The sequence below is a fragment of the Strigops habroptila genome, chromosome 10 (genome assembly GCF_004027225.2).
Source record: "Strigops habroptila isolate Jane chromosome 10, bStrHab1.2.pri, whole genome shotgun sequence".
Lineage (NCBI taxonomy): Eukaryota > Metazoa > Chordata > Aves > Psittaciformes > Psittacidae > Strigops > Strigops habroptila.
The window spans coordinates 23,376,675-23,403,804 of record NC_046359.1 but is presented as its reverse complement, the minus strand read 5'-3'; the positions used below and the strand labels follow the sequence as shown (position 1 = coordinate 23,403,804).

The 27,130-nt window shown below is 38.9% G+C and overlaps 1 protein-coding gene across 7 annotated transcripts in view; it reads right to left on the bottom strand.

Moving 5' to 3' along the window:
* LTBP1 (latent transforming growth factor beta binding protein 1) overlaps nucleotides 1-27,130 on the bottom strand; it is a 193,926-nt gene that overhangs the window by 21,067 nt on the left and 145,729 nt on the right. For all 7 annotated transcript variants that reach the window (XM_030499517.1, XM_030499515.1, XM_030499516.1 and 4 more), the window contains 6 exons: nucleotides 23,352-23,474; nucleotides 20,010-20,135; nucleotides 13,135-13,260; nucleotides 10,708-10,851; nucleotides 3,435-3,617; nucleotides 1,878-1,964 (listed from right to left, as the gene is read on the bottom strand). In XM_030499517.1, coding sequence (XP_030355377.1) covers nucleotides 1,878-1,964; nucleotides 3,435-3,617; nucleotides 10,708-10,851; nucleotides 13,135-13,260; nucleotides 20,010-20,135; nucleotides 23,352-23,474 — 789 coding nt within the window. The remainder of the gene's footprint in view (nucleotides 1-1,877; nucleotides 1,965-3,434; nucleotides 3,618-10,707; nucleotides 10,852-13,134; nucleotides 13,261-20,009; nucleotides 20,136-23,351; nucleotides 23,475-27,130) is intronic.

Below are 27,130 nucleotides of genomic sequence, written 5' to 3'. Positions count from 1 at the left end.
TGGGAAAGCCTGGGAGTAACGTCAGGGAAGGCTAGCTGATTATATTCACTTCTGACAACTATTTCCAACTGAGAAATAAAGAGTTGCTCCTACAAGCAGAATCTTGTGGACGAAAGCAAAAGGAACATAAGAGTTAGTGTAACAGAGAATCAGACTAGATGTCCCAGCACGCTGTAATGATCATATTACTAAAAGTACTTATCCATTTATTGTTTGTCCACTGTGCCATTCCTAAGGTTATTACAAAATAAACTTACTGAAAACAGAAAAAGTCTTATTATAGCAAGAATTTGTGGAAGATTGTTCCAGATGAACTATTTCCTCACTTCAATATTTATGGCAGCCAGAGATGTTATCAACCCTGAGGTAGCACAACAAAAACAAAGCAGATTTTCTCTGAGACACATTTGGACATACTGTACACATGGCATGTCCTAAACCTACATTGCAAAGATATACAGATATCTTAGATCTGCAAAGATAAACAGCACACTTAAGGAATCCCTGAATAAAAATCCTCTCAGAGAGTATTAGGTCCTTTAAGATGAGTTCTGTGACAGTGTTCTGACTTGTCTAGCTGTAATTTGTCAGTCTGTCCAACACTGCTCCCTGCTACCATCAGTCTTGGGTCTGGATTCACCCCATGGCACTTTGTTCTTTATTGCAGGTTGGTGGACAAAGCAACACCTCCAGAGAGTGAAGGTCTTAGATGAGTTACCCCATTTAAATGCCCACATTAGTTTGAATGAATCTGGCTATTGGTGTGTTATAACCTTTAGTATCTTTTCCACGTCCCACGCACTTTACAGGCGCAAAGAAACACCTGCTGAGGCTAACACAAAAAAATATAACTAGGACAGAGAACTGAACTGAAGCATGGTCTACTCATAAACTCAAAAGGAAAACTGACCTTATAGTGTCCTACTCAGTGAGGAAAGGTAGTTCAAAAAGACACATAACAATTGCTAGGAAAAAAACCCAAAACCTCTCAAGTCCCACCAGTTTTTGCCATCTCTCAGAATTAGGTCTGACAGATTAAGTGATTTAGCTAAAAGCAGCTCTGAGAAATGCTTATCTATCAACCATATGATACTATGGCTCTATTAAGGTCTTTTTATGTGATATGAACACAGAGTACTTTGTACATTTAGACCCTGACTTGTAAAACAGCAATTCCAACAGGAACAGATACATAACATGCGTGCTTTTCTAAAGATCCTGTAGCTGCTAAGTAATCCAAAGATAAAATGTTGACTTTATTTTAGCTAACACAAATACAGTGTATTTATGCCAAGGAAAATTAATCTCACGAATTATGAATATTGGTAGCTACTTCTCAAACTTGAAAAGGAATCTCACTAATCTCATTCTTCCTTCTTAGTGATGCCAACTCCCTCCCGCCTACACCCACCAACTCCTATCACTCATATTTCTCTGCAGTCTTTTGTTCAATTATTTCATGAAGGTCTGTAATGAAAATATAATTGTTGAACTTCTCTTCAGTTTTTATATCCATTCTAACTTGTATGTCTAATGTTTAACAGAATTTCTTTCTTTCCCCCAACTCCCCATACATTTATTTACAAATTTAATATGGTTTTGTATTTCATATGTAAATGAGTATTTGCGGTTTGTGGTGTCAGCACCTACTCTCACAGTATGTAGCACTTAGTACAAATTAAACCAGAATACTACAAAGACTATAATTGACATTCTTAACAATCTGTCAGAAGATGATTTTCAGTAATGCTTCATATCACAAGCTGTTTTTATCACCTAATAAAATTTGAATTAGTAAGTTTACATTGCTGGCTCACATTTCTAGTCAACTACCAGAACTTCTGAAATAATTAAACGTAATACAAGTCAGTACTGACCTTTGTAATTCTGAGCAAGAAGCCCGTAAGATGATTCTCCAGTGGGAATGAAACCTTTTCCTTCAGGACACAAATCACTAAACTCAGCTAGGAGAGAGAGAAACAAAAAATTATGTTGTTAAGAAAAAGTTACATACGTATGTGTTGCATATGTGTTTCAGGGTATTTTGAGAAATCTGAGGCAATGTTTTGCCTTATTGACATCTATCAGGAAATCATGCACACCTTTAGCTAAGTAGAGGATGCTGACACTATGGCCTGGCTTTCCCCTGCTCTCAGTTTGCAGAGCTAGCTTTGAAAAACCTAGGTAGGTACCCACAGCGTCACACAGCTCCATGCAAACTAGCTTCTCTTGCTCCTTGGCAGGAGAATGTACTCCTTACTGGGTTTCATGGTGCACTGCAGTTATAACAATACCAGTAGCCAAATTATCTTAATTAAAGCTAGCATGAGCCTCTCTGACCTATACTGCAAACTGCAACCTAGACATATCCCAACTGAGATACAAGCCTCTGTCCACATACTTCAGTCCTTATACAGGAAAAACACTAATTGACTGCAACAGGAGAACATGGTGTGGATTACAAAGGATAATTATTTAAAGTGTCTTGGAGACTACAAAACCAAATAAGCCTATCCAGGCACAGAGGCTCTTTTCGTAACGCATTTTATTTCAGTTTCACTGATTCTAAAGTATAGTTAAAACAGGAATTAAACTTGATGATACATTTGTGTGAAAAATAATCTTTAGTGTTTAATCTCAAAAAGTTTACACATGTTCTCTCTTATGTGATTTTTTTTCCAGCTGGATTTTGAATTTCAGCCATCGCTGTTTATGTTTCAAGCACTGTTTTCAATATTTGTGACAAATGTCACGTGGCTATGTTTTTCTAGTTTAATATTTAGAGGTTAAACAACAGTCTGCAGACAACATGATTAACTGAATTATTCAGTAAGTAGCAAATGTAAAACTAATGTCATATTATATATCAGTAATTTGTAGTGCTGTAAAAACATTACAAGGAATAGCTGCGGACTGAAAACCATTGTAAGGCTTACCTTTGTTTCCCAGCTTGTGGGGAAAAAAATCTAACATGTTACCACAGAAAAAGCTTCTGCGAGAATCCAACTTCGTTTAAAATCAGTTGAGATAATGCTGTTCAATAACAGGCTGGTTTTATCTCTGGGGTAACTGTAGTGAAGGCAATGGATTTACACAGGTATGTAAATGCTCCATCCCTGGCAGTGTTTAAGACCAGGTTGAACAGAGCCTTGGGCAACATGGTCTAGGTGCGGCGCATCCCTGTCCATGGCAGGGGGGTTGGAACTAGATGATCTTAAGGTCCTTTCCAACCCTAACAATTCTATGATTCTATGAGTTATTCCTATTAACTTGCTAACTTTTCCACTGTGGAAATCTCCCATGGGTAAGTCATGGCTAAATACTACAGAACGTGTGATTTAATGGGCAAGCCTTCTCTGAAGGCAAAGCACTCTGCTGTTAACATAAATACAATGCTTCAAAAGACCGTGAAAGGATAGAAGGCCTCCTCTTACCAGTTCCAAAGACAGGGCATGGGAAGATTTCACAGTTATCACCCCAGCCAGCACCCAAGGTACAGCAGCATTCTTGTTTGGTTACATTGGATGTAAGCACATTGTCACAGAAATTAGCATCGTTCAGATTGTAATAGCACTCCTTCTTTCCATCTTCATGTTCATCAGGCTCTGCTGGTAATTCTAAAGGTGAGAAAAAACCCATAAACCATGTAAGATGACATGTGAAATGAATCAATTTCACAGGAGAATCAGAAGAGCCCCAATACCTCACTTTCACCACAGTGAAGAGCAGCATTGTCAAGCAGGGAAGAAAATGGTTAAGAACAAATTTTGGTTTAACTTTTGTTCTTAGGAAGAACGGTGGAAGTTGATATCCTTCCTTTGACTTTTTTAGACCTGCTGTCCAGCTTGGCCACAAAGGGATTCTTCACATTTGCACTTCTTATGCAATGCATGAAGTACCTGCTTTCATGCTCAGCTACCTAACTACAGTACCCAACTACTGACGTAGTGCTTTTCACATATGAGTTTGGAAGCTCTTCAGAAAGGTGAGCAAACATTACAACCTCACTTTAGAGATAAAGGAACTAAGGCACAAACTGAAAAGGCCCAATTTTCAAAAGAATGAACATTTCCAGCCCCTTTTAATTTCTCTGGGGAAAAAGAACATGTTCCACACTTGAATACAAGGCCCTTTATAGTTTTTGCAAAAGTAAGTGACTGACTCCACGGTAAGCAGAGGAATATAATGCAGATGTCAAGTTAAATGACTCTGTGCTTTACTTTAAAATAGGCATCCAGCCAAGAAGTCAGATTTTCTGCCTTTAGTAGTTGAGTGGGTCCTCCCACAGTATTTCTAAGGACTGCAGGCAAAATAGTCTCTCCCATAGATCCAATAAACCCCCCCATTAATAGTCAAAGACCTTTTTAAAGCAACGCACTCCTAAAATACACCAAGAAGTGAGTTTGAAAAGAAATACCTAGTTAAAGCTTCTATGTTTTGCAGAATTCTGTCTATCTAACCTTGCACTTCCATAAAAATTCTCGTCGAGCTCAGAAGTGGGAACTATCACATAAAATTGTTATTCACACTTGATAAATATGAAAAACTTTTCATAGTCCATCCATAAAGTAACCAGGTTCTAAAATCACAAATGCTCACATTTATTAATCAAACCTAAAACTTTCTTCAGGAACTTAAGATAGATAAATCTTGAGGTTACTACTTTATTTCCTATTTATCTTGGGTAATTCATTATGCTTAGCACTTACCAGATGTTTAATTCACAAAAACCTACTAAAATTTACTGCATGTTGGCTGATTTTCCATTGTTTGAGATTTCATTTGTTGCTACTCAGGCTTTCACACAATATACCAAGCATAAGAAATTTCTCAAGTAACACACGTATATCCAGGCAGGAATCTAAACTTTATGCCTGAGTGACAGTGCATTTCAAAATGTTACAAGATTAGTAAGACTCAAAGAGTTGTGATGTATAAACTGCCTCTCTTTGCCTTGCAGTTCTTCTCAATAAAACGCTTAAGGCTGGCCCACATAATGTATCGGTATAGCTGGTAGAGCCAAGTTCACTTGACTACCTCATCTTTCCGCCTCTGTCTCCTGGAGATCAAGCTCAGCCTCTTCATGCCAGTTACAGGATGGATTTTCTTCTAATCCCATCCACTTAAAAAATAATGGTTGTGAGGTGGGAGCTTGAAGATAATGATTGTCCCACAAATGCTGCCCACCCCCATTCTCCCAAGCAGATGGGGCAAGGCAACTTTACTGAGCGTGCAAATAAGCAAGCAAATATTAGATCTGTTTTGAGAAACGCAGGTTTAAAAATGCCACTATGGATTGCCTATTGTTGCACTTCAATAGTATGGATGTGAGTAATAGTTCTTTAGGCTTCTAATTCTAAACAGACAATTGGATTTTTTTCTGTTTTCTTCAGAAAAGCGACTGTTCCTGTTGTGGGAGGTTGAGGGGCTGGCAGATACCTCTATTCAAACTCAGTACAATGTTGCCACCTACGAGGCAAACTTTCCTTTGCTGTTTAGCCAGTATAACTAAGTTGTACATTAAAGGGAACACCCAGCTGAGTGCTTATCTCATCTTTGTTAGTTTAGCCTGTGGTCTTCCCTCATCAGATAATTACAATTTTCCATAATGTGCTGAATTTCATAAAGCGTGGTGGTTTTGTGGTACCTACCGCTATCCAATAAGAACTGTGTTAAGACTATGGCGTCACAGAAATGCAACTGAACTAAATCTGTTATTCCAAGGTGAGAGAGCAGTACTTTAGCCACCAAATTATACATTTTCCTTGGCCATTTGCCATCTGTCTAACTGAATCAAAGCCAAATCATCAACAGGAGAAAAAGGATGGCAGTTTTCATGCTGTTTACCAGAGCAAGAACACCAGAAGCTGCCCCAGGAGTAAGGGGAAACAGTCTCATCATGTCGTTGTTTATTCCCCTTTTACATATGATGTGTTGGTTTCTCCTCCCATTATCTGTTCAGCAGCTTAAAAGTCTGTTGTTTACACAGCTGTGACTGAGGGTTAGTCAAGCAGGCTCATGAATGTTTGGAAAGCAAATGAGACACAAATCTTCCTTTTTTTTTTTTTTTTTGAAAACCAGGACCAGTCTGTGTCTACAATTACAATTTCTCTCTGTTACATTATTAACCATTTAGTAAACAGGTTTGGTTTGAAAGTGGTTTCACTAGGTGTGTTGACAAAATATGATAGGAAATGGATACTTATTTCTTTGGTATCGTTGTTTCAGGTTTTTTGTTGCTAGAAAATGTTAAATATCTCTCTACCTAAGGCATGCTGGTAAAGGAACATAATTTTATCGGGTTGTTGATATGACTGTTCTATTAACAACCTGTAAGAGAGCTTCAGTACAGTTGCTGCTAGACTGAACTCTGAAGTATTTAATAGAAATAGATTTATTTCTATTAACCTTAGACTAACCCTGATCCAACAACATGCTTCAGCATGTTTTTGATAGAAAAATTAATATAGGATTCAGTGGATCATCAGGATATTAGCATATGCTTAGACTTCAGCATACACTTAAATATTTGCCTAAACAGTGCGCTGTGATGTGAAAAAAACTTGAAACATATAGAACTGATGGGATCTTACATACTACAGCTGAGTACCGACTCCTCTTATTCACAGGTGGAATCAGTAAGGACGTTGCTAAAGTGAAAAATCATCATTACAAGTTCATGACTTCTAAAACCTCAGCAAAGACTTCAGTGACTCTGAGCAAACAGCTTGAGTAACACACACTTTCAGAACCTGATTTTCAAAAAGGCAGTAAAAACAGATTGGTAGGTGCCTGTCATCAGGGTGTACTTGTTTAGATTTCTCAATTGGCTCCACATGTGGCCAGCTGCAACACCTTACACATTTGTGTGTGCAATGTGTATGCGTATATGTGTATATGCACAGTTCAGGGATGCACATTTAAAAATATATCCAAGACTATGTTCATAGATAACTGAAATTGAGATCATTATTTACTTTAGAAAGCCATGCACGTATTGCCATTAGCCCCCCCACCCCCAACCAAATACGAAGAATTTCCTTTAAAGTCTTCATATTTAGAAAGCCCTTAAAGTTTAGGAAATTCAAAATTTGGACTCAGGCTCCAAATTTCTAGCCTTGAAGAAGGTTTTGGATCAGATTTATAAACTGTTACTCGGCAGCCTCATTTTTTTTTTTTTTCTGCTGGTGGTTGGTTAGATGCAGGAGGGTTTGATTGTGTTTAAATACAAATCGATCTAGGAAAGATTGTCATGTTTGGACGCCAAAACTGTCATTTTTACATAAAATCCTAGTACATACTGTTAAATATCTTGCCATAAACAACTGGTCACATTTCATGTAACCAGGAGAAAGCGACGTCTAAATTAGCTGTAGGTACTTAAGTGGGCCCTGGTACCTTGGTGGAGTTCTCTCACTGGAATTCTGTTTATTGGCTGAGCTTAAATCATACCTATTATAGTCCTCAAATACATACTATCCTTTTAGCTTCTGGATTCAATGCAATGAGATATATTAGTAATATATGAGTATATGCTAATAATTTAGATGCATACTAGAGCATGCATTTTTTCTTATGTAGAAAGAATGAAAACCATGTTAATAAGGATTATTACTCAAACTGCATTCAGCTTGGTACTTGCTAGAAATTCATCAGAAGTGGCTTTATATATCTTGTTAAAAGAATAAACGAGAAGACTTTAACCCAAAGCATGCATTTTTTTCTCTCTTCTACAAAGATCTGTAACAGCAAAGTTTCATCTAATACAAAAGAGTTCTTTCTGCTTTTACCTTCTCTTTCTTTTGAAGCGCTTGCTACATTTTGTGAATGGCAGGGCAGAGAGGAGGGGAATAAGACAACCAGACCTTGCACTGTTTTTTATTTGTTACTGGAACATGACAATATGGGCTAGAATTCCTGATATATGCACTGAGAGGATTGTTTCAGGACACAGCTAACAATAGATGAATTTCCACCAAGTGAAATCTAAATAGAAGGAAGTCTCAAGGTGGCAAGTAAGGAAAAGTGTGAACACACAGCATTCCACAAAGCTAACAGCCTTTAACCACTTGCAAAAATGTTCCCAAATTATAGCAACTTTTGAACAATCTTCACCTATTTGCACTTGATACAAGGTGGATGATCATTTCTTTATGCACAAAAACACAAAATGAGAAATACGCAAAAGCTGAGTAAACTACTGAACTATAGATATCTGCAACAGGATAATGCAGATTAAATTCTTCCTTTCTAAAAATAGGCGTGATGCAAGCTAATGCTGGCAGATGATGTCCACATGTGCCATAGGCGCTCTCAAAGTACCACTCCTGACTTGAGCATGTGCTTGTCAAAGCTAGGTGATGTGGCTACTCCAGGGAAGCTACTTTGCAGGGAGATAACATGCTATTCCTATATGATCATGCTGCAGCTGGTTTCAGGGGAGGCTGAAGTACTCATTGCTGGGCAAACCAACATAGCTGTTTCTTCCTCATCCTGCCATGAGCACGTGGGGCTTATGTCACTTATAAATGGAGAGGAAAAGACTGCTTTTATTCTCTCTTCAGCTGCAGAAGGGCCATTGGTTCCCAGCACAAAATAGGAATAAGCACAGTGAGCAGATGTAGAATAATGAAGTGAGCATTGTCAGCTCCTGAAATGTCAAATCCACTGGTACATGGGGCAGTGTCACCACTTGACTGGTCAGTCTCTGAGGTCTTGAGAAACAGAAGCCAACTGACAAGAGGCAAAAAAACCCAGCAAAGCTGCAGGATATACAGGAAAGCAAGAATCCTAAAGAAGACCTAACAACAGTACTTTCCTCCTTTTACTTAGGAAGTAAAATAAGCAGTATTATCTCTATTCCTAATACTGCCAACTTTTACTGTCGTTAAAGAGCACATGGGGTAAAGTACATCTCATTGGGTCCCAATTTGCCTGTCTTCTGGTCTCCTATGATTCTATATTCTTCCTTGATGATCTTACTAGAGAAGAGACAGAGATGAAGCACATGCTTTGTTAGGGCCCAGTGAAGGCTGGAGGGGAAAGAAGAATGGCTTCTTTCCAAACCGATAACAGTAAAGCTCTGTTTACTGTTGACAACAAAATGGACTTAGTACTGACAGTATTCATCTGTTGACAGTACAATCAGTCAGACTGGGTTTTTCATCCCCTTGTTCCCCACAGTAATGTTTGAGTATGTCCTTGAATCCTCCTCAGACTTGACTTCTTTTTACATGGGCTCAGGTCCTCTGCTAATTTTTTTAGCTTGATTTTGTTTCAACAAGTAGCTAAATTCTCCCAAGTACTAGCTACTCACAGCACCAAAATGAAGATGGCATTCGCATCTCCTGCAAGTCTTGATAATATAATTTACATACTCTTCTTCCATAAATTCATGGAAGAATTTTAAATGCTGCTACTTCAGTTGTCATCACTGGATATTTAAGCTAATCTGCTTCATGGTGGAAAGGTACTGCAGTATTTTAGCTTGCAAACAGGAATGCAGGCAGTATCACTGGGCATTGCTCTGCTGCCTCACCCATCTTAACTTTTTTCATTCCTCCCTCATAAAACAAGCTCCTGTAAGCCTGAATCTTTCTCACAAGATTTCACAAAGGTTTCAGTTTGTCAATCAGCTGTTAATGATATTTCACAGGCAACTTCCTGAGTGCTGCTGAGTGCTACATTCAGTGATCTAAACACTTGTTGCAATCAGGTCACAGATATTTCAACCTTGTTTTGAAGTCTGAAAGACCATGAGTGATAGGAGAAAACAGACACAGCCTCGTAAGCTGTAGAATCTTCATCCTGGCACTAAAGCCAGTTATTTTAAAGCTTTCCGGAAGCTAGATCAGCCTGCAGTGTAACAACAAAATAAGAAAAATACCAAGATTTGCATTCTGGAGGGGGAAAAAAGCTGCACAAGTAAATCCCTTCATTTCTTGTACTCTGTTGCTCCTTACTGTGGGCTTGTTCCTTTCTCCAAACTGGATCAGCGTAGAAATGTGGAGACAACTTTAGGAGTTCTAAACTCGTTTTTAATACGCATATTTCCAGTAGTATTTGCAATACCCAAAATACCTGGTAACAAAAGCTCACAAATGCAGTACAACGGACTACTAGGAAAAACAGGACAAAAAATGGAGTAAACTAGGCAAGGGCACTCAAAAAGGCCCTTAGAGAGACTGACGACAATTCGGTGTTGGTTTTTTTTGCTTTCCCAACTACCTTTTCTGAGGACTTATGTTAGTACTAGATAAAGCTAAGAGGTGACTGGTGTATGCAAATTTTGGTTTTAATCATAGGCTCCATTAAACATTGTCCAAGCGTACTAGTGGATGTTTGTAAAAATCTGAACCAAAAATAAGATCACTAAGGCCACAGACTTGATTCCATATCATGTTTCATTGCTACAGTACGGCAAACAAGAGATTGTTCATTCTTAACTGCTCTAACTGTTCATTACTACTGCCAAGTCTGTTGATGTATCAAATTTAAAAGGCGTTTCTGCTGTATTTTCACTGCTAATGATTCACTGATAGCATATTCCATGCTAGAAACACCTCTTCTCATGCACACACTTTCAAGAAGACAAATTTTTCTGTTTTAGTTAAAGCAACACCAGCATTTAAACCAACTTTAACTTTCCATTGGTTACATATGCAGTGGAAATCATGCCAAGCATGCAAAAATCCACTGTCATTTTACCTGGTGAGGTACGGAAGCGACACTGTCCGGTCATGGGATCATATTCCTGGTTTTCGTCAGAGCACAGGCACAGGAAAGAACCATCCACATTTTCACAGAGGGCCTCGCCACATACTCCACTCAGCATTTCACATTCATTCACATCTGGGGGAAAAATCCAAACCATAAATCAATTCAGACCCATTACTGACAGTTTGTTCTTTTATCTGCTGTATCTGTGCCAATATTGTCTGCCAGATTACAGATATGATCTCTGGAAAAGGATTAAAAACTCACTAATACCTAAGTGGATTCATAAACAAGTAGTCAGTCCCCTGAAATAAAGGCCCCTGAAAGCCACAGTACAGTTTATAGACTATTGGTGCTGACTAGGTGCTGCTTGTAGACCAGAGCTTTAATTTTTTTTTAAATTTTTTTTTTTTTTTCTTCTTCCAGGTTTTTTTAGAGGTTTCTTTCTAATTTTTAAATACTTGTTTTTCTTAGTACCCTTTTCTTGGAATTTAAGATTCAGACTAATTTCCTTTGTTTTCTTAACTTACTTTATTATCAAACTTCCACTGAACTCAAGGAGCAAAATGAGTAGGTTTTGTTGCAATTCAGACTTCAGTATGAAAAGAGAATTCCCTTTTCTCCTCAAAATCCCATTTTCCTCATGAACATTCACTGCACAATGAATTCCTCAGCTCCCCACCATCCCCACCCCCTGCCTCTGGTATGCACAACCTCACAGGCTGCTCTGGAACCCACCAAGTTTCCCAGGGAGCCTCTGCTGAACACTGCAAATTTCCTCTCCCCCAAAACCCTGCATATTTTAAACTTGGATTCTGTATGCCTGCTAACTAGTCTAACATGAAATGCTTTTTTGATTGATGAGAGAGTTGTCTGCTGTTTAAACACGGGTTGCCAAATACTGTCAGGTTCACTTAACTTTACTCCCTTTTCAGTTGCTGAAATTTGTGTTTGAAATTCAATCTACTTTTCTACTAATGACAGACTCTAAAAATCATAATTTGTGTATAACAATTCAAAAATTTCTATAATCGAGTGGGGTCTAAAGTGTAACTTGTGAGGCATTGTTTTATCCTTTTAACCTCTTATCCAGCAAGAATGAAAGTCTAGTCATATGACTGAATGGTGATTTTGTGTATTTTTACTTAAATATGCATTTTAACATGTGGTTTGCTCAGCACTTCTAAAACGTAGTTAGATTTTTGTTTATCTTTTTGCTGGATTCCTATTATAAGGAATTTGGGGAATGTTGTCCAGAAATAGACTTACCTTCTCTTAAAATTATTTCGGTAGATAACTGGCATCAAAAATTCAAAGTATTTTATATTATATTGTGTATACAATAAAACCCCCACATTATTTTATGGTGCAGAATCAGTTCACTGGCAACTCAAATTTGAATTTAGTTTTACACAAGATTTGGATTCTTTTTTGTTTCTTTATTTGTTTTCACCCACTGAAAGTCACTGTATGCAAAGATACACATTGGTATGTTGCAAACTAAGTGCCAAATGGCATAAAGAATTTTGTAATAAAACTATTTAATATATAAGAAAACACATACAAACACTTCTGCAAAACTTCAAACTCCCCTCTGCTCAGTATTCCGTCTAAGTCTCTGTTCCTGGCAAATGTGTTTCATCCTGAGTCTGGTTTGAAGAAATTGTTTAATGAATACCTTTCCTTGATCTGGTACTAATTTTTTATTAGAACCTTGTGCTGCCTCAGAGGGCTCTCAGGTGCAACCATCGCTATTAACAACAGATCTGGAAACCCATTGCTCAAGAGAAATGTGCAGTATTTACACCTCTACAGAAATCTCACATTTTTCATGGTGATAGATGTCTTTCTTGGGGCTCAAAGCGAATCTTAAAATGTGTTCAAATACGATGTACCTAGAGAGGTGTGCCATCCCACTGTCTGTACCACATGCCAGACGCTATTTCCTGCAGGGGGTAGTACAGAGTTCTGGTTATTCAGCTGAGGGACTAAACAGATGTTGCATTTAAATAGGCTAATGTATTAAATTCAATCTAGTATTGTTTATATTTGTGAATGGTCCTGAGGTGCAGAAATAGTGGAGTTTCTTGTGCTGGTTTTTTTTGTTGGTTTTTTTTGGGGTTTTTTGTTTTTTTAAAGAGATAAAATAAGTGGCTTGGCTTATTTGCTGTTGGTTTCCATTCAATTCTAATAACAAAGTCTCATTGAACGGATACATACTTAAGTTTCCATCCAGTACAAAGTTCAGTGAGTAAAGCAGAGCTCAACCGCTCAACCTTGCTTTACTAGTAAAGTAGTACAACTTCAATAAAAAATGATGTAAACCAAAAATGTTCTTGTGAAGAAATGCATTTTGCTCATATGCCACTCTGCTCACTAGAACCTTGCAGGAACAACTGCTTGCATCTAATAACTCACCTGTACACCCTTGCCCATCCTGTGGGTCCTGATACCCTTGGTAACAGAGGCAGCGGTAGGAGCCATCCATATTTTCACAGAACCCGTGTCTGCCACATATCGTGCCGTTTGCGCATTCATCAACATCTGCAAGGAAGAATTATAACATCAGACAAGCTGTGTGACAGTCAGGGGCAGACAATCATGAAGAGGGCAGAAAAACAACAGATGGGCCATTCTTGCAAACAGATGCAGTGATACCTCTCTGTACATTGGGAAGGAAAACACAAAGGATGAGACAAAAATTTAATGTGAGCACACATACAATTTAAGAAATTGTTTCTGTGTTAACTTTGTAGGAAATATCTTGCTTCAGGCAATGGTTTTGGTCAACTGTCTCCCATCTGTTTCACCAAACCTGCCAATTGTGCCACGATGTTACATACCAGAACAAGACATAGTTTAAATATGACCATCTCTCTGACTGCCTTATAGATTCTGCCAGTGGAGCATCATACAGTCAACAACATGTGTGAAACTGGACCCCTGTGCCTACCAGAAGAACTCAGGGATGCCCTCATAGGGCATCCGCTGTGCAGAAGATTTCATTGTGCACACATCTCATTCTGGCTCTCAGCCAGAGAATTTCTGACAGAAGAGAATTTCAGGGTGCATGTTCGGGTGGTGATTCTCTGTACACTGTGCCTTTTGACTTTAATCTTGTAAATTTACACAGATGAATAGTCTTACTCAGGTAAGCAAAGCAATTAAGAGCCCACATGCTTTCTGTACTGGCCCTTTCATTTGTAGTTCCCATTTGTGGTTTGCTGGCCTTACAAGTCATTTGCTTGAGTAAGTCTGTTCTTTGACTAAACTGCCCATCACCCTATAATGAAGCAGAGCTGCTTGTGGCACAATCTGTAAATTCTGCCTATAAGGCAGATCCTGTAAGTTATAATACACCTGTAAGTGTATTATAAGTGCTAGGAATGTATTATTTTTATTTTCACTCCAAGTAAGACCTAAACCCAAGGCCATGACCATCTGTAGTCATTAAAGATGTCATGGTGTATTTTTCAGGAAGAAGAAAACTAACTGAAACTGGGGACCTGCCAGGATAGCAGAATTAGTACCTTCTGCCTTCTAAATTCCTCTGCAGTTTGAAGCAGAGAAATTACTGCTATGTTTCTTCCCTGGAAACCATTATGACTGTTAAGTAAGGTTGCTGTCTGCCTGGAATTGCCTTCTGTACTGTGCCTCAGGGGTAATCTTCATTTTAAACGGTGAATAAAGTGATTAGCTTTTGATTTATCTGGGTACTAGCTACTATCATTGATTCTGCACATTAGAGTAGACTTTTGTGTGACGGAGCCTACCATTATTCTACCTCCAGCAAAGGCTTAGGTACTCACTGAACTGAAGAGCCGGTGGGACTGAGTCCTGCAGTGGCAGAGAGACAACCTCTTTGAACAGGGGAGCAGCGCTGCTGCTTGGTGTCTTTCTAAAAGCTGAGAGTAGGGCTCAAACATAGTCCTGTCTGCTCCTCCAGCCTTTCACAGCTGTCTCAAAGGCCAGGAAAAGTCAGCAAAGATGTACCTCGTTCTCCTCCTGACAGTGCTCACCAAGCATGGGCATTTTTACTTTTAAATTGTGTCTTATGCTCAGCTGAAGGGGAATTCTTGCTCTTTAAACCACGTGGTCAACAGGTCCCCATGCTAACCAAATATGAGCAGCATGTCACTACCATCCACACAGGTTACCTGTTGTGCTGCCCTCTTGCTCCCCAAGTGCTCAAATTCTTCCACATATTCTCTGCCTGCCTCAGGGAGAAGCTTTTTTGGGGTCTTGAAAACCAGCTTTTCCTATGTGCTGTGGTTGGGGTCTGAACAATTTAGAATCCAATACAGATAGGCCAGAAGAGACTACCCACAACATCTTGCTGCTATGCACTATACCTGTGTAATGTTATCTTATTTTAATATTTAATCTTGTGCTCCTCAGAGTTTCACACATCTGGTCAAAAAATGTGAATACTCTATCTCTTATTCCCTGAATAAGAGTTAAGAAAAGTTAAGTAATTCAAAATGAGTAAACAGTGGTGGATTGACAGACAAGAATTTAAGACAACAGGCAATAATACAGTGTTTGCATTTTCAGTGGCCAACTATAGTTTAATAACAAAAGTTCCTGAGCCATGAGCCAGTTATTCTGTTAAAAGCCTAGACAGAAGGAACTACAACTGGGGATTTTAGAATTACCTAAATTACAGTATTTCTCTTCCTTAGTAGCTAAATGTTAAAGGAAACAGATAGGGAAATGTATCATGCAGCTGGTTCTCCAAAGGTAAAGTAAGGTCATTGACTAAAAAGCTGCAGAAACAGAACTTGTGATTGCAGCAAGTGTCCTAATTTAGTATATAATATAACCACAGAAGATCGTTTTGTTTTGAAAAAGTACGCAGTCTGAACATGACTGGATCTTTCAGTGTATGAGAAATTACAGAGAAGTCGAAGCACCAAATATTTTCCCTTGTCTACACAGCTCGCTCAAAGGACTCCTGTTTTACAGCCAGAAAGGGCATTTGTTTCTTTAATCACCCCGTAAAGCAAGAGGCTTGTAATCAGCAATTCTCTTGCTATATGGAGAAAAACTAAATATGAAACTAATATATCCTGTGTCTATACAGTGACTAAAGCAGTTCTCTGTAATTAGAACCTGGTTTAGAATCCATGACTTGGTGCTGTCTGCTTTAATCAAAACTCCTTTGATCTAACATCATCAGGTTCTAAAGAAAGGCAAAACACGTGTGTGCTCAAGTGCACTCCTATTCAGCTCAACGCCGTGTTCCTGTTTTCTGCCAACCTGAACAAGATGAACCTCAGGTGTGATTTAAATCTCACTGAAATCTACTTACACGGCAAAGTGTCTGGAAGAGGAAGTCTTTTCTAGGACAGTTCTGTAAAGTGCTTAGGGGATCAGAGGTCTGATTCTGAGACTTCCAGGGCTGCCCATAACATCCATACATAAAAATCACACAATGAGAAAATTAGAAAAATATGTATTTGGATACAGACTTTGGCCATCTAGAGGCAATAATGCTGGATGGTCATTCCAACATTACCATGACGTGAGTAAGAAAGAGATTCTTGTTTTTCCCATTGTCTTCTTACTTCTCTAGCCAGCATCCAGATAAGTAGTAGTTGATGCCCTAAAACATCTCTATCGCCAACTGTGAGAAGGCTGAAGTGTGCGATTGACTGGCAAATAAGAAGGTAGCTCACAGGGGCCACTAGAGATGAGCATTTGAATTTATGTTTGGCAGGATCCTGAGCTTTCTTACTTATGCATTTAACCAGAGATTTGGCGAAGCTGTGAAGCTGTCTACTGCATAAAATTTACTCCATGTGACAGATAATACTCTGCCCCAAGAGGAGTCCTAGATTTACCATACCCTTTTCCTACAGCTGCCTTATCTTCCCTATATACAGCCAAATTATAGTTGTGACATGCAATTACAGCAAACATCTATTATCTTAAAATGCCTGTGGTGGCAGAGGTAACAGTTATGCACTGTTCACAGCTCTGCTCTTTGTGTCCCCAATTTTCAGACTACTTAGGTATGCAGGCATCTTAAGCAATGGACAACGTAGCATCTTTGTGTACAGATTTGTAAATTACTCTTTGATCACAGAATGATCTGTAAATGCTTCATGCAAGCATCCAAAAGGCTCAGACGTGTGAGTTATTCAGTGGACAAGTACAGGATGGCAGGATACAAGAGAGTAAGTGGGGGGAAAGGAAGAAGCAGAGGTTGGAGAGCTCTGGTGGGATGTGTAAGGTTTTTTTGCATACCTGTTGAGGCAGGCAGTGAAGCCTGGGGCTTGGAGCAAAGAGGGGAGAGTGAAGGAGCCACTGAGACACATATGGGATTGGACATGGAGACAGAAGAGGTGCTTGGGGTAGGGTACTGACTTAAGCACCAGAGAACTTGAGTTTTTGCCAATGCAGTTGACTAGCAGCCAACTGGGTAAAATGCTGCCTTTACAGGAACCCCAGAGAGCTCAACAGGGAGCAAGGGAGTGCTCCAAGAACCTCCTGTTCAGAGAGCCTGGTGCAGCCAAATTGCTGAGCCTGGGGCCAGGTGGCAGCGGAATGTCACCGCCACAACAAATGTTTGTCTACACCTTGGAAGAAGACAGTCTCCACAGCTGTTCAGTTTACTTTGGCCAATGGACACAAAAACTCCATACCAGAACTGAACCACATGGGGTTCCTAAATGTTTTATGTTGCTGTTGTTTCTGACTTTTCAAAAAAATGAGTCAAACTCATACAAAACAAGTCTGGAGATACGAAAAATTTGCTCCCCAGATACAGAGGGGCATGTGAATCCAGCAAAATTTCCTGAGGTTCTTTCTCTGATAGTATAAACAGTTAATCTCACTCACTTAACTAGAAGTAAATTCACAGAGGCACCCAGTGTAAAGAACAGTAGCTCCTGCAGCTGGAAGCCACATCCTTGCTCAGTACCTAGAATGTCACACACTCCTTTTGTTTCTGATCCTTTTGTTTCGTCTTGCCTTTCACGTGAAGCAGACACCACTACAAATACTAACACTGATGCCACTGGTGCTCTCTCAAAATGAGTTTTTTCAACTCTAGACTTGTTTTTATTTAAATGACAGAATGGAGAAACTAACTGTGGTAGAAAAGGAGCGCTGCTGCTTCAGAAGACTAGAAGTACCCTTGCTTCGCCAAGTTATTAAAATACTTTTCCAAGTGCCGAATATAAAGTCTGATCTCTATTCCATACACTCCACTGATTACTTGTGAAGCATGCTCAACTGGTTTTGTACTTGTTGTTTTATTCTTCATTAAAAAGTTCCAAAACTATTCACAGTTCTGGAAATAAGATCTTGTGATTTCATCTTTTTCTATTTAGTAAAAGTTTGGGCTTTTTGTCCTAATGGAGATATGGAGATTAACTTGGTACTCCATCATATGTACTCGGAACTGTGCTATTTTATCCAGGCAGAGGGGCTCATTTTTTCTGGTACATCCCTTAAAATTAGATGCCACTGACTTTTTTTTTTAAGTTGTGTTTCTATTCAGTTCTGCCTTTTTTAATTTCTGAGAGTTTGATTTCACAAAGTTAATAAGTGTTCTTATAACTTCAGTTTGGAATAAAGTGGTTGGTTTCTACTAAGAGCAGGCTGCATTCTTCTCTGACCACTTTTTTTTAAGCTATGCTCAGCAGTGAGGCAAAACACCTGCTACTACTTTTCTTGCGGAGAAACTGAAGGTATTTGACCATATCCTTCCTAAACACTGGGTGAAATATATACATGCTGCCAAAAGAGTTCTTTAAAATGCTTTGGAATTATCCTCATTACTTGAAATCACAAAATACTGCCTTGTCCATCAATCACTGGAGTTATTCAGATTTACTCTCTTTAGCCTACTTGACCAGGCTTTTGTCTTGGCAGTAAGAGAGTGTCTCTTTCAACTTATGCCATGATTACAAAATAAAGTAAATGTTTAGAGAAGAAAAAGCACTAAAAATACTGCATGATTCTTTTTGGTTATCAATAATAACTAAACCACAAATAGTGTGTTTGATGTCATGCTATATCTAAATATACAGCACTTCCTTACATCAGCATAACAGTACTCCTGCCAGCAGTGTACTTCATTTCATTAGCTATTATATTACTAACTATATAACAGGTTATATGCCAGCTCAAATAATAATGCCATAATGCTTGTTATCCTCTGGTAAAAGTAGGGGGAGTAGATGCAACAGTCAGAAGTTTCAATACACCTCCGCCACTGAAGGAAGAACCTTTTCACTATCCCTAAGTGAACTATGAGAAGAGCTGGCCCATGAAAACCAATCACATATGGATCTGTTGGCCTATAATTTGAGATAGAGAACAGCTTGCTTATTTCTTGGATGCCTGGAATCCATTACCTGTAGGTTGTAACACTGAGCTATCATCTGCTCAGTACTTCTCCTCTGCATGCATCCTGCCGAACTACTAGCATAATTTTTTTCCCCTTCTGAACTTTTCCCACGAGGCTTCTTGTCTTGAGCAGCCCTCTCATCCATAAGAACAGCCATTCATCATCCAGAATGTAAATTAGGGGAATTAGAAAGTAAATTAGGGGAATTTTTGTATTCTGCCAGCATTACTGACTACACAAAACCACTTATCTTCTTGGTATCATTGAGCACAAGTCTCCTATTTTAAATTCAGTGTAGAAGAGCAGTATCACTTGCAAGCACACGCATCCCATTAGCTGGCTTTAGCCCTGTAAAGATCTAATCACTATTATTATTTACTTCATTTCTGCCATTTCAAGAAGATCTTACCCACTGAAATTCGTCAGAAGCCTGAGTTCCAAACTCACTTTACATGCATTTTATATATAGCAAGGATGGAAGGAATAAATATAAGATAGAAATAATTTCCCATCTGTGAATAGATTTTCATATTATTACAGATGTCTACTGCTTTCATATATTTTAACATCAGAATGTCATTCCCTCCTTTGCCACAGTTAGGTCAGTATTCATTCTTTTTCACTAATTTCTTTGCTGAAAAAAATGTAATCTACTGTTAAGACAGCAAAATTATTAGAAATAAAGAGAAGTAAAACACAGCTTGTAACAAACATTAGCTCCGTTACATTGCCCATTTCGTACATTTACTGTTATACTTAGGATTCAAATAGCAGCATAACATACCAGGCATTTACAAGAAAAAGTACAAAGGGCCTTAGGTGGCAGACTGCAGAGTTAACAGTGGGCTTGGGGTATCAGACCCAAACCGACCACTTTTCTCACTGCAGTAATAACAACAAATCAATGGGAATCTGTTACTGTAACTTGCCTCACCTTCACATCTTCGGCCACCTGCAGACACAGAAAAGCCCCTCTCACATATGCACTGGTAGGAACCATCTGTGTTTAGACACTCCCCGTGAGGTGAACAGAGGTCAGATCTCTCACATTCATTGATATCTGAAAACAGAGACATAAATTGCTTTGCAAATCATCATATCCTTAATATTCAGCCTAAGTTCAATTAGTCTGAAAAGCAGCATTTAATTCCACCAGCTGCAGCTATGCAAACAGCTATGTAAATGGGGCTCATTTTCCAGAGTAACCAAATCTTCTGGGATCATTCTTAAACTTGGTATAGGCATCAGTATGGTCTGCTGCATCATACTCTCACTGTATCATTCTGCGTGATGATGAGCAGATGAGAGTGGTTTGTGAGATATCAGTACAAGCTCTGTACTAGCCAACACTTCTGCTGTGTTAGGGGGATTCTCAGATGGCTCCATCTCATTGCTTTCTGACTGCTGCGTGCTGGTCAGCTTGTGCATCTGGCTCCACGTGTTACCAGCAGGTCTGGACTTGCATCTTTCCCAGTAGGCTGCTTTTGTATAATTTCAAGCCAAATGCTGTTTTTGCTGATGGGGAGTGGAATGGTCCCAAAAGGTTGCTATACAAGAGCCTGTCATCATTGCTTTTTTTTTTTTTTTTGGAACTTAGAAAGCACTTTTCAAACACTGCCTTTCAAATTTGTGAATCTAAAACCCAAGCACTGCTTTCTGATTGATCCCTTAACAACAAAACCTGCCATCAGTGCTTAAGGACTGCATTTAGTCATGAAGGAGGTACTGCTTTCACATGAATTACCATTCACATTGTAATTGCACTTTCGGATTTTGCTTTAAAAAAACCTATTAAGAAGTTTTCAACACCATGCTGAGATCAAACACGAAGTTACAAACAAAACTTACACATGCGGCTCATCCATCCATCATCACAGATACTAGAATTGTTATTCTTAACTGCGTCTTTTGTTGCTTAGATTCTGGCCATTGTTACAGCCATACAAAACACATCACAGTAGACAGTATTTTCACAGACTGGAGAAATTATGATTTCAATACCATCATTTCAAGACCCATGACACTCATTACAGAGTTTTGTTTAGATACAGACTGATTTTGTCCTGTGTGTAAACTTTCCAGACCAATGTCCTGAAGTCATGGCACACATGTGGAAAGAACAGAAGCAGCGTGGGGAAGGGTACTATCTGTGTGAGATGCACAAGGAAAAGTCAGTGCGCTGTGCTTCACACACCACCTCCACGTATAAAGTTTTCTCTGAATTCATAGTAAATGTAGAGCAGTGACACACTTCCTGAAAATCTCTCAAAGTCAGGTAAGGTGGGAGATCAGCAATGACAAGGACAGTACAGTGCCTTCTAGGACGCACCCTGTTCTCAAGACTAAGCTGTCAGGTTCTTACCACTGCCAAAACAGCTGATTACACAAGGTAGACTGATGTATTAAAAGACAAGAAAAGAAAATTAACAGTGGTAGGGAAATGGAGTATAATTTATCTGAAAGAGCAAACTGCTCCCTTTCTAATGTTTTGGACTCTTTTCGGCTTTGCTTCTTACCAAAACGCATGTTCCTAATTTCTAGTTTAGTCCAGATTCAATTTGCAGACACTGCATTCTGTGATAACTTTGCCAGTTTAATTCAATAGCTTTCTACTTTCAATTATTGTTTCCTTTGAACATAATAAGGCTATGATCAAGTCACCTCTATTTTTTTTTTTTTTTTTTTTTTTTTACAACAACCCACCCCAGTTTAAAAGCATTCAATCCATTCCCCTCCCCTGGCCATCAGTTTTCTTGGGTTCATCTCTGACTGCTCAGCATCCGTTTTGAATTGCGGGCACCAGAATGTCAGTGTACAACAATGTGCCAAGAGCAGTTGTATCAGTGCAAACTAGAGGTAAACAAACCTTGCTTACTCCTGCTGCATATTCTGATTTTTCAGTCTTCTGGGGAGTGCGTTTGCCCTACTGGCCATAGAGTTGCACTGGAAGCTCATATTCAGCTGACTGTTGCTGACCCCTAAATCCTTCTCAGTAACCATGTCCCACAAGGAAGACCACTATCCATCCTGCAAGTGTGACTGAGGTTCCTTTTTCAATATAGAACTGGATATATTGAAATGCATAGTGTATGCTTACTCGGCACTAGTGGCCTATTATCTGGATCTTTTGCCATGCATCTCATTTCTCCAGGTAAATTTTCTCAAAAAATGTTATGGTTTGTTTTCTTGCTATTACAGAACCCTGATAGAACCAACTTTCAGTCATTTAAAAATGTCTCGGTTTAGCTGCCACTTGAAATATTTGGAAGGTACTGTTGAAATGTAAAGAAGTTATCATTTATGATACAAATATGGCTAGCCTTGTCCAGTGCAAAATACAGGACAAGAAAATATACTGAAGATACCCATCCTTGACATATAAAAATGTCACTATTGCATCCTGTAAGAGCTTAACAACAAGTTCTCAGCACAGTAAAAAAGCCTAACCATGCTCAATTCTGCTAGCCAAAGATCCTCCTTTATTGTTCTTTCACGGCATCCAGTTCTTTGCTATTCTAACTTGTCAGTATTCATGGTATCAGCTCCTCCTTTCTTCTGTTTGTTTTGCTGTTGATCTGGCTATTTCTCCAGCAGAATCACTCCCCTCTACAGCAAGGTGATCTTTCTCAGGGTTGGTGGTTTTCTTTCTCAAGTGTGCTGCTCTTAGCAGAAATGGATTTCTAATTTTCATTCACATTCTTCTGTTAAAAATACTGTCAATACTGTCTGTCCCTTGGTTGGCTCATAAGTACTTTCTGTTTTGTTATATTTATCCACTTAAAAATGAAGCCTATATACTACTACTTTATACAGTGAAGAGAATAGTGTCAAAGCTGGCTTTGATTTATAGCTTGTGATCAATTCTCTTTTATCTGCCAAAGCAAGGTCTTACAGGTTACTTTCATATGTTGAATGCAACATTTTCTGAATTAGAAAGCAGTCACACAGAATACTCAGAACTTCTACAGCAAATTTACTGTTGGTTGCACAAAGTCTTCAATATAGACCAGCTGGAACTCAGGCTCTCAGCTCAAGTCTAAACTGTGTATTAGAGAGCAGCCAAGAAAAAGTCCAGTCTGCTCCCGAGACTTGAGCCTCTTGGAAAAGTTTCTCAGCATATATTTACAGAGAGCAATAGAATATGGGAAAAAAAAGTACTACAATTTACAAATGAGTTTCTCTACCTTAGCATGATCTGTGACTATCACAAGTTATGCTTACAAACTTGCACATTTATTATAATGATCAGGGTATTTTTTTTATAGCTACTTCATACCTTGACATCCCCTATTCGCTATCTGCTGGAAACCATCTGGACAAGTGCATTTGTAAGACCCGTCAGTATTAATGCAGTTTCCTCGAAGGCAAATATCACTGTCTTGGAGGCATTCATCAATATCTGAAACAAAAATATTACTGAATTATTAGATGATGCAAAATCTGATAAAACTTATATATTAACATAGCAATTTGAAGCTACAATGCCCTATAATAACCATTGTGTGCATGTGTGGAAATCATGTTTATTACACTTTAGGATGTCCATTTTAATTCTCCTTTCATCATATCATCAGGCTTCTTGTATTTCTAGAGAGCTTTGAGTTTGTATGTCATTTATTCCTAGCAAACACATCTAACATGCCATCTGCATCTCTCATGAAAGCTATTATAACAAATCTTTACACCGCTCTTTACCCTACTCTAATGGTGACCACGGTGTTACAGTAATGCAGTTAACAAGAAATCCAAGCAGCTGTACATTTAGAAGACAGACATTGAAATCACCTACTAATGCAAATTTGTACTTTGCAATAGGCATCTCTGGACATGTTTAGAGCACTACACAGAGATCCCTAAGCTGGAAGTGATCTGACTCAGATGGCATCCAGAGTATGGGCAAGCTCAAGCAGAGCTGGTGTGTCACACACCAGACAAGACATGCCTGCAGAGACAGACTACTCACAAAACAACCACGTGGACAGGGGGCTTGTAGGACAGGGATCACACTGGGCATACTGATGTGCCAAAAGTTACTGTTTCATGCAGTTCGTGCGATGCAATAAAGCCATTTCACAGGCTTAGCAGCTTGGTTGCAAAGCTGAATAGCTGCTTTTGCGCAGTACAGCATCCAAGCCATAAATCCAGGTCCAGAGTTAGGGCATGCAGAGTCTACCTCCCAGCTGCCTGTACACTAAATTCCCAGCATCAAGCCTCAGGCCTGTGGAATCTGTGTCTTGATATCCATGGGATAAACATTTTGACTGACACATAGGAGGGCAAGTTTCGGGATACAAACCACATACAACGTAATCAAATATTTCAAGAACTGGCATTGTTCCCACCTAAAGTCTTCCTGTTGTCTTTCAAGGGGCTTAAAGGCAACCCAATGGAGGAAACAGAGCGCAGCTCTGTTAATCCTGTGGGTACACGATTAACTCAGTGAGTGCCTATGTTCCAGCAATATTATACAGTTTTGTTTCCCTACAGCTGAAGATCACAAGGCATTTGATGACTGTGACTCCAAGTTTTAAAAGCAAACACAAAATGAGAGTCAAATAAAAGAAGCATCTCAGAAACAATTTTCCCCTGCCTTCACAGTGCCCTACCTCATAATTCACTGAGGCTATTGCTTGATAATGCAGATAGTTTCCTTTGAAAAACAGTTATCAAAGACTTTTTCCACTGCCTTTGATTATTCTCATTTCTTAAGCATGGATTCTAGCTGATTAGAATTGTAACTTTTTCCTGTAATGCAGGAATGAAAAACAATTATAATTAAGACTGAGGACATAACCTCATTTCTACACTTATCTCTGGAAAGCCCACACTGTATCAGAGTGCAATTATCCTTGGGATTTAATCTATTTGATAAAAATAAGAAATAGGGATAGCTTTCTTAAATAAATCAAAGTTACTGCAGATAAAACTGCACTTAATGCTGACAAAGTTGTGACCTTTTGATAACCACGTTTTATAATCATTTTTGAACTGAGGAATAAATTGTGGCTTATTTCAAACAGCAATTAATTTTGACTAGGAACATGAAGAAAAAAAAAATGAACGACTCCCTTGCGCTGAGTTAATGCCAAGTCTCACAACAAGAAGGCGTCTTCTGCCAAATTCAGTCAAAACTCATTGTTTTCTATATAGGATGCAAACCTCCCTCTCTCAAATGCAACTTTTCACAGGTCCTATGGTTGCTGCACAAGAATGTCCAGAAAAATTAGATACAGAACTCATGCTGGAGATCTTTGGTGCTTTTTACTACCCTTTACACATGCATGTCTTGAGCATTTTGGCTAGCAGAGTCTCTGAAGGGTCCTAGGAGAACACTAGAGCCTCCTATGCTTCAGATAGACTCTTTTCCAGTAACCTGAGTTCTTTGAGATGTATAGTTGACACGTAAGTCCAGCTGGTGCACATTTATACTTCACGTCTGTTGTGGCAAGGCCAGAGGTTCACTTACACTTTGTGTTCCCTCATATTCAGAGCAACACAGCAGAAAGTCTCAATGTCACTTCATCTCAAGAACAAGATGCTGAATGAGAGCATAAGGCAGATAGAAAATAAACATGCATGTGGTCACGCATCTTGAAGACCTCTGACTACTAAGAAATAACCTCTTTTTCTATCTTCAAGTAGAAGACCACCTGAAGATGGTCATGTACTTCCAGGCTACTAATTTGCAAGCAGAAAATAGCAAGTCTCTACAGGTACTTCAGCCTTGGATTACAGGGGATGCAGGCATTTATGACAGGAATGAACGTATGGACTACTGCTCTCGGATAGAACTGAAGGTCTCAGTCCAGCTTTCTTGTTTTCTGAAGAGTTCAGTGCAAGGATGCATACACAGCATGTATACACCAATGTATAGAACAATTATTTGCAAATTAACTTTATTCTTAAACAAGTGGAATACTGTGCAAAGGCTTCCAGACAAAAACACCAGCCAGAGAGTTGCAAAACGCACAGCTGAAAATGAGCACAGCATAATTCTGCAATATTCCTAGAAGTTTGCACAAGTGTATAATGATCAAACCAGCAAACTGCTTCTTGAGCTGCTATGTTTTTAAGAAAGCTTCTGAAGTAGAAGAAATCCTTATTAAATAATTAAGCACATTTCTTGCAAATGATTTGCCCATCACTGTGGCTCTATAGCCTGACACATTTTCGGGTATCCTCTGATGCAACAAATGTCTGTCCATCCATCCCTGAGTCCGAGAAACTGGACAGAATTTGAATGAGACTGTTCTTTTCACACAACTGTGCTTTGCTATACCCACAGTTTTTGTTCTCTCTTTCCTGCTTTTGTCCTCCTCTTTACCTGCGTTAGAAAACAGGTAGATAGGCTAATCTAAAAATCAGAAGCCATCGTGAGAAGAAACACTGGATGTCTTCTCACAGTGATATTCTCTTTATGGAAGTTCTGCCCTGTAGTCCACGCACATATCTGGCTGAACTGAGTCACAAGGAAAGCCATGAAAAGAACGTGAGATTTAAACTTGTAGTCAACTGAGTTCCCTAAAGGTGCATTGAATACTTCAAGGAGTCTTCAAAAATAATTACATCACAAGGTGAGGAAAAATGAGAGAGGTGAATGTATAGCAGATGAAGCAGTCGCACAAATTGTTCTTACTGACAGCAGAACAAGCACAGTCTGTTCAAACTTCGTTTCCAAGGTGCAAAAAGCAGTCTACAATATTCTGTATTTCAGAAAATATTGAAGGGATATAATGAAAGCACAGAAGAATTTCTTCCACTTCAAGAGATAAATAGATTTTTTGCAGGACTTGTAACATATATGAAAATCTTCAGTAAACAAACTGTCTCTATAGAAATTAACCACTCTGTCACTGGGCGAAGAAGCCAAAAGATGTGGTTACAGACTGTTGCAAATGAGACAAAGACCCTGCAATGAGGGAGTAGCTTTATTTTTTTTCCTTGTATGATCCAATCCCTCTTCTTTTGCCTTAAGAGCTTCTTAAATTATTTTTTCTTGAAAATTGCCCTTGAACAGGACCAAGCAAGAGAAGATAAAGCATGAATTTGCCCTGA